This window comes from Sciurus vulgaris, assembly GCF_902686455.1.
Source record: "Sciurus vulgaris genome assembly, chromosome: 2".
NCBI classification, from domain to species: Eukaryota; Metazoa; Chordata; class Mammalia; order Rodentia; family Sciuridae; genus Sciurus; species Sciurus vulgaris.
In genome coordinates this window covers 158,751,275-158,759,420 of record NC_136462.1, presented here as the reverse complement: position 1 = coordinate 158,759,420, position 8,146 = coordinate 158,751,275, and the positions used below count along the sequence as shown (strand labels likewise).

The following is an 8,146-nucleotide window of genomic DNA, read 5'->3' as shown; positions in this document are numbered from 1 at the left end:
GTCCAGATTGGCCGCGACCGGCGCTCAATAGCGGGAGGTTAATTTCCTTCACAAAGGTGAAGGGGGCACAGCTCCGGGGGTGGGGGGGGGGGGCGCCTAGACAGGCGGCCCCTTTATTCCGCAGCGCCTTGATTAGAGCCCTTGATTTAGCATCTGATGTCAACCGGCAGACAAAATGCCCGCTCAGAATGAAAATGCATGAGACCGCGCGGGGAGGGCAGAAACCAACTTCACTGGGCTACCGGACGCGGACCGCCAGTTTCGGGCTTTGGCCAACTCAACATGGATTAACCCAGCGCTGGAAGGCGCGGAGGCTGGAAGCAGCCCGGCCCGGCACCTGCACGGTTGTAAATCCCAGAGCCTCCGAGAATTTACAAAAAAAGTTAAGAAATTCAAGTGGGACTTTTTTTTTTTTTTTAAAACCCGACCCAGCCCGCCCCCCATCCCCGCTCCAGTGCGGGTCTGCTGACGAATGAACAAGTGTTGTGCCAACTGTTTCTCAAACTCAAAAGAAACCTTTACGAGGCCCGGAACCCCGTGGAGGCTGCAAGCACAAATGCCACCCTCAGCTGTAACCAGGAGGTCAGATCTTATATCTATACTCGGAACCCCGGAGTCCCGCGGCCTATCCTTCCAAGGCACGGGCGGGTGCTGTGGGCCTCCGGGGATTTTACAGCTATCTTTCCTTCTCGGTAATTTCCAAACTACCACACGGGGTTCCCGGCCACTCTCCTGCCCCAGCAGCCTCACTTAGATCTCCCCTGCGCCTGCTTTTGCTCACCCCCGCCCCCACCCAATCAATGCGCACAACTTCCCCCTCGGCTCAGGCTCGCGGATTGAACCCTCCTGACATATTTGGGGCTATTCTTCTCCTTTGTTGCTATTTTGCTCGCGACCCGCGGGTAATCCCCGCGCGGGAGGGGGGCGTGCATTGTCGTGCTGATGGACGGGCCCATTTGGCGGCTCCGCGCCCCCCGGAGGAGAGACACAAAGCCCAGGCACGTGCGCCTCCCCATAGAGGAGCAGCAGACCGTGAAGGGAGGCGGGGCCGGGCGTGTGCCTGGGCCAGGCCGGGCGGCAGCACCGGGCGGGGCGGCAGAGGGGCGCGCACTGGGGCCCCGCGCCCTCAGGTACATCTGCCGCACCTACCGGGCGACCCCCGAGTCCCGGCCCCCTTTTTGCCGCTCCGTCGCCCTCCCATCCTACCAGGCGGAGGAGCTGCGGACGCGCTGATTGGCTCTGGGGGAAGCGGGAGGCGAGAACAATGGCCCCCTCCCCCCGTTAAAAGGGAGCGGCTCCCGGACCCAGGGACAGGAACGCGCGTGCAGGGCGCAGAGCGGGGCAGATCCGCTGCCGGCGCCACGCGAGTCCTGCAGCCACCGCTTCTGGGCAATGGGCCGGGGACATTGAGGGCCGCTGGGGCCGAGCGTGGAGGTGGGACCGAGCCAGTGCCTTGCCCTCGCGCCGAGCCAACATGCCCCGCGGCTTCCTGGTGAAGCGCAGCAAGAAGTCCACGCCCGTGTCCTACCGGGTCCGCGGCTGCGAGGACGGCGATCGCGCGCTGCTGCTCTCGCCAGGCTGTGGGGGCGCCCGTGCCGAGCCCCCGGTGCCAAGCCCCGGGCCGGGCCCTCTGCCTCCGCCACCGCCACCCACCGAGCGCGCCCATGTGGCGCTCGCCGCCGCTCTCGCCTGCGCGCCGGGCCCGCCGCCACCCCCGCCGGGCCCGCGGGCCGCGCACTTCGGAAACCCCGAGGCCGCGCACCCGGCGCCGCTCTACAGCCCCACGAGGCCGGTGAGCCGCGAGCACGAGAAGCACAAGTACTTCGAGCGCAGCTTCAACCTTGGCTCCCCGGTCTCTGCGGAGTCCTTCCCCACGCCCACCGCGCTGCTCGGAGGGGTAGGCGGTGGCGGCGCGAACGGCGCGGGAGGTGGCGGCACCTGCGGCGGCGATGCGCTCCTCTTCGCGCCAGCCGAGCTCAAGATGGGCACGGCTTTCTCGGCGGGTGCGGAGGCGGCTCGGGGCCCGGGCCCCGGGCCCCCGTTGCCCCCCTCTGCCGCCCTGCGACCTCCGGGCAAGCGACCCGCGCCCCCCGCCGCCGTCGCCACAGAACCGCCAGCCAAGGCAGCCAAGGCCCCAGGCGCCAAGAAGCCCAAGGCCATTCGTAAGCTTCACTTCGAGGACGAGGTGACCACTTCGCCGGTGCTGGGGCTCAAGATCAAGGAGGGTCCAGTGGAGGCACCGCGGGGTCGTGCGGGAGGCGCGGCACGGCCCCTGGGCGAGTTCATCTGCCAGCTGTGCAAAGAGGAGTACGCCGACCCGTTCGCGCTGGCGCAGCACAAGTGCTCGCGCATCGTGCGCGTGGAGTACCGGTGCCCCGAGTGCGCCAAGGTCTTCAGCTGCCCGGCCAACCTGGCCTCACACCGCCGCTGGCACAAACCGAGGCCAGCGCCTGCTACTACCCGAGCGCCAGAACCCGAAGCTACGGCCAGGGCTGAAACGCGGGAGGCTAACGGCGGCGGCAGCGACCGGGACACGCCTAGCCCGGGCGGCGTTTCCGAGTCGGGCTCCGAGGACGGGCTCTACGAGTGCCACCACTGCTCCAAGAAGTTCCGCCGCCAGGCCTATCTACGCAAGCACCTGCTGGCGCACCACCAGGCGCTGCAGGCCAAGAGCGCACCGCCAGCGCCCCCGGCTGAGGACCTACTGGCCTTGTACCCGGGGCCGGAGGAGAAAGCTCCCCAGGAGGCAGCAGGCGATGGCGAGGCAGCCAGCGTGCTGGGCCTGAGTGCATCCGCCGAGTGCCACCTGTGCCCAGTGTGCGGGGAGACGTTCCCCAGCAAAGGCGCCCAGGAGCGCCACCTGCGCCTGCTGCACGCTGCCCAGGTGTTCCCCTGCAAGTACTGCCCGGCCACCTTCTACAGTTCGCCGGGCCTTACGCGGCACATCAACAAGTGCCACCCTTCCGAGAACAGACAGGTGATCCTCCTGCAGGTGCCGGTGCGTCCAGCCTGCTAGAGCGCGTCCTCCATCCTGGCCCCCAGAACTGTGCCTTTGCTTGGAGACCCACAAAAGAGAGCGCACCCTGCACACCCAGACCCAGTGTCTGCGCTGGGGGCGCCCTCACCCCCGGGTGAAAGTGTCGTCTTCGCTTCCCTCGGTGTGGCGTGACGGTAACCCCGGTCCTCTCGTTGTGACTCCTTTTGGACCCCTTCCCCCGACTTTACGTTGTGTCCCACCCCCCACACACCCTCAAGGCGCAACAGGAGTCAATCTCTGTACAAGGGAGAAAAGCTGTAAGCGTTTGTCTTGTGGTTGGAAGCCTCCCCTTGGAGGAGGTGAAGCTGTTTTTCTTGCTAGTATTCTGTGTTCATGGTCTAGAAATGCAGTTTGCTCTCGCCTACCAATCTCTGCTCTCTATGTATGTAGCGTACGGGTTGTTTTGGGTGAATCTTGAGGAATAAATGCCTTTATATTTCACAGGCTGTAAATTGAACTTCCCACACGATTAGCTTTATTATGGCTTGTGAACTGCTGGAGTCTGGCTTTACCTTTTTGTATGTGAACAAATCAAATTGCTTAAAAAGAGTTTTCTTTAGCATAGCCACAAATGCCTTGAACCATTGTCTGTTTGGGATTGTTTTGAGGGGGAGGGAAGGGAATTTTCACAAGATGCTGTAGTAACTGCCTCAATATTTCACGTGAGACTTTTTGGTTTGATCATCTTTGTTGAGGTAGGACTATGAGTTCCCTCTAAATGTATATGTTGATTTATGAGTAATTATTATTTATTCTTTATTTATTTATATTATGAAGATTATGATATTATTTGGTTGCAGATTCTTTTTTTGGGGAGTGTGCTTTTCCCCCCTGCCACTCTTGACATTTCACTGTGCATTTTAGAAGAGAGCCTCTTTTCTAAAGGGATCTGCTAAAAGTTTTAACTTTTATACCTATCTGAGGGAATTACAGACAACCTACCACTTTATTCTGCTTGGAGGGCCCCTGAGGCCCTTGTACAACTGACAGCTCTTACTTTTAAATGCAATCTCTTTTCTACATACATTATTTTCTTAATTGTTAGCTATTTATAGAAAGCTTCAATAGAACTGTTTCAACTGTATAAATATTTACTATTCAAATAAAATATTTTCAAAGTCAAAGTATGGTTGACTTATTTCTGAGTCACATGGTTTCAGCAAGGATTTAAAATAGAGCTTCTGATGATTTATTTCTTAAAAGCTGTCTTTATTAATTTATTATTCAGAAGAAGAAAACCAGTATCACTAGAGTTGTGGCTTTTTAGAGCCAAGCCTAAACTTACGGATTCTGCCTTTCTGGTGGTTGGGCGGTATAGTTTCAGAAACACTGGAACTGAAGGCTCTTTGGGAGTACTTAAATTTGTGCTGGAAGCTGAGTTAGAATGAAGGTCATCCGCATCCTTCCCAAGAAATCTAGGTAAATTACCATAAAAATCTACACTTTTCGCCAAGGGGATGTAGACACACCACTTTTATTTATCAAATATTTCACTCCCCTATAATTTGGGGCTCAAGGTAATAGCAATTCCTCAAAAAATTAAAGTTTTTGTTCCTTAAAGATCAATTAAAAGAAAGAAGAAACAATTTTATGGTTAGATTACCAAAGTAAGGGAAGTAAACCAATTTCATATGTGGGTGTAACAGAAGTTAAGCAACTGGGTTTGGAGTAGGGCTCTGAAATAATTTTCCAATCAGGTAAGCATTCTATTTTGAGGGGAAAGTGGAACACCATCTGTTTGGGGTATTAAATTTAATAACAGGTAATTACAGTGTTCTCCGTTATGTGTCATTCAGCTCTCAGAAGAACAATTCTGGTACTCACCAGTGAGTATTTTGAGTTTTCATCTCTTTGAAACATTTGATTAAAGAGTTACGCTGAACATCACAATTGTACATTCCCTTTTGTGTTTTTGCTACTTTTTCCTGCTAAATCTTCTAGTATTTGCTGTAAGATTTTTAGAGATCTATATGGTAAAGGGATCCCCAAAGAGTAGCTGGGAAGTCCATGAGGAAATGGAAAGGAAATGTTAAGGAAAGGGATCATTTTCTGATTCTGAGCCTAAAGTTATGTGGGGAAGAAGGGTTAGTAAGAGATTTGGCTAGCAGGAACACTGAATATTCCTCCCTTTGTGAAGAACTCCAAACAGACTCAAGTAACAGTGAATGAAGGAGAAACCTACAGGTAAACTGACTCCAAAAGAAATTTCCAGTCACCTTTCATCACTGAGGACTACATATTTTACCAATTTGGCAAATAAGGAAAGATGAAAACTCAGGGCAGCCACAATATAAAGGCACAGCATTTACAGCATCCTAAAAATGTGGAATGAAATACAATCTCAAATCTGTGGACTAATAGCTGTTCCCTCTTCCCCAGCAATAATAATATGGAAGTTTTAAAAATATTCTCCCTGAATTATACTACATTTAAAAATATCCCCCAAACTTGGGGTCAGTGTATATGTTCTATGGCAATAAATAGTTTTCTTAAAAACATGAGGTTTGGTCACAACAAAGATCCAGACCTGGAAACAGGAGTGGTGTCTTCTCATATGTACTGGACTCAGTGTTTTTCTTGTCCATGATCAAAAAGCATGAATTCACCTAAAATCCATCTTTATGAAGTTAAATTAAGATGTTCACAAGCATGCTCCTTGGTCCATTGTGAAAAATTTTTTTCAGGTAACCAAATTATACCTTTTCTAAAATGAAAGCCAAAATTTCATTTATGTGAGATATCAAGTGAAACTGTACATATTCCATGCAGTACATTGAGGTTGACTAAACAGTGTAGAAGAAGAAAAATGTGCTCAATTTATTTCAAAGTAATCCAATATGTGTTATAATATTCACAGAAATGAAATCAGATTATCTCTTTTTTATGCTTCCCAGGATAATAAATTTACAATTTCTATTATAGAAAATCAAGTCAAAAGACATGACTCCCACCCCACCCTATGGCAAGGGCTTGGTGGGGACACGGTAGGGATCAAGAAGGAGGGAGGAGCTGAAAGAGGGAACAAATAAAGGAAGGGGGTTGATTTTTGCCAATGCCACTCCACTTTTCTTTTCCCATACAAATGTAGGATAAAAAGCAAAAGAATGTTCTATACTCCTTTGGTTCCAAAGTGAACCTGTGGCTGAAGCAGCTGTAAGACACACTGAATGCCCCTTTCTTCAGGGTTGATAGTGTCCTCTTGAGACATGTTTCCTGCCTGTTACTGGCTGTGCCTTCCCTGGAGGTCTGGAGAGGCTGGAGCTCCTTCAGGAGAAGGAATGCTGAACTGGAAATGTTTGACCTGGATGAGCTTGCCCAGGGCTGAGCAGGCAGGCCCTCCTCCTGTGTAGCACCATGGACAGGGTGATTATGCCTTTCAGTTGATGGGGCTCATCCTGGGCTCAAAGTGGGAGGAGGCTGGCTAGACTCCAGCAGTGCACATGGGTGACCTGCAAAGACCTGGGTACCCACATTTGTACAGGGCAAAACCAGCCACAAATGGATGCTGCTGATGTGGGCAGAGCATTTTTCATCTGCCTCTGTTTGCTCTGCTAGCCAGTACTGGAGCCAAGTGGCCTTCTCCTACCACCAACTGACCTGTTCCATCCCCTTGGATGGGACCTTAACAATCCTAGTAAATAGATACATTGTAGGAATTCTTTCTGTATCAACTGTCTTGCAAAAGAGAAAAATAGTCTCAAATAAGGGTTGGGCAGGAGCATTTTTGAGTCAAGTTACTTAGTTTCCTATAGAGGTTAAAGCTTTTCATCTGTAAACCAGAGTTAATGCCCTGGGTAGATGCCCTGAGGGGATTTGTGAACTGTTGTGGGACATCTAAGGAAGATTCTCAAGACTGAAATGAAAGGGGGAATGATCAGATCCTCTGATCTGTTGTTCTTTACATAGACAGGGGAGAATCCCTTTGTCAGGAATGTTCCATGTGGAACTTATGATTGATTAGTTATGAATCCACTGGCATGTGTCAGGCTTACTCTGAGCAAGACTTACTATCTTTTTGCAGAAGGAACATTGGGTCCTGTAGAGAAGTTTTCTGGCACATAGGTCCTAGCATATGGGGTGATATATCACCCAGTTAGGTTGCTACTGGGTCAAGATAAGTTACAATTTTTTTGGATGATCACACTAGAGAAACTTGTGATGTAAAGGTATAAGCTATGAAATTTAGGGAAAGATAAGAAGGAAATTGAGTTTTAAGAGTAACACAAAAATAGTCAAAAGCACCAGTGAGTGAAGCATGGTGGCACACACCTATAATCCCAGCAGCTCAGGAGGCTGAGGCAGAAGGATTACAAGTTCAAAGCCAGCCTCAGCAAAAAGTGAGGCACTAAACAACTCAGTGAGATCCTGTCTTTAAATAAAATACAAAATAGGACTGGGGATGTTGCTCAGTGGTTGAGCGCCCCTAAGTTCAATCCCTAATACCCAACCCCTCAGTGAGAGGACTACTGAATTGATATTGGTCACAGTGAGGATCTTGATTCCATTTGATTGACAAGGTGGTAACCAGGCATGGAACACAAAGAGACACTCAGAATTCTAATCTTAAATTTTGGAAACATCTGATAGGTATTTTGGCAACATAACCCAAAAACAATCGTCTGCAAATTCCACACAGGTGAAAGAGAAAGCAAGCAGCCAAATGCATATTCAAGTCACATCACATTTTATGTTTTGGGGGAAAGTTCTTTCTCTTTGAGCAAACTGTAACATTTAATGGCCAATATTCACAGGGAAAGTGAGTATGCTCTTTTCTCTGTAAGTTGTGATGTAGCTATTGTCTCTAACAAACACATGAGCAGCACAAAGAGAAGGTCAAAAGTGGGAGTGGTTCTGTAGCATAAAGTGACTCGGTCATGGGGTCAACAAGATTGTCCCCACCTAGTGGTCCTAGGATAAGAAACTATTCCTGAGCACTCGGAGTGGGAAGACCATGCTCTGAAGGGCTGCTGTTTAATTCCTGAGACTTGTGTAACCTAGAGTTCATTCTGTCTGTCACTCTGGCACTTTCATCAGTCAATGTCTCCCAACAAGATCAGGTACATCAAATTCCAAGGAAGGAGGGGTTAGAGAAAACCTAGCTACTCAATG

The 8,146-nt window shown here is 50.6% G+C and overlaps 1 protein-coding gene across 1 annotated transcript; it reads left to right on the top strand.

Annotated features, from left to right (window-relative positions):
- The first annotated feature begins 1,327 nt into the window (after positions 1-1,327).
- On the top strand, positions 1,328-4,193 carry INSM1 (INSM transcriptional repressor 1). The gene has a single exon (XM_079124632.1). The coding sequence runs from the start codon at positions 1,475-1,477 to the stop codon at positions 3,014-3,016; it is 1,542 nt and encodes a 513-aa protein (XP_078980758.1). The 5' UTR covers positions 1,328-1,474; the 3' UTR covers positions 3,017-4,193.
- The last annotated feature ends 3,953 nt before the right edge of the window (positions 4,194-8,146 follow it).

Bases quoted from the DNA above. Each gene is read 5' to 3' on its own strand.
- INSM1 (XM_079124632.1), top strand. From the start codon at position 1,475: ATGCCCCGCGGCTTCCTGGTGAAGCGCAGCAAGAAGTCCACGCCCGTG.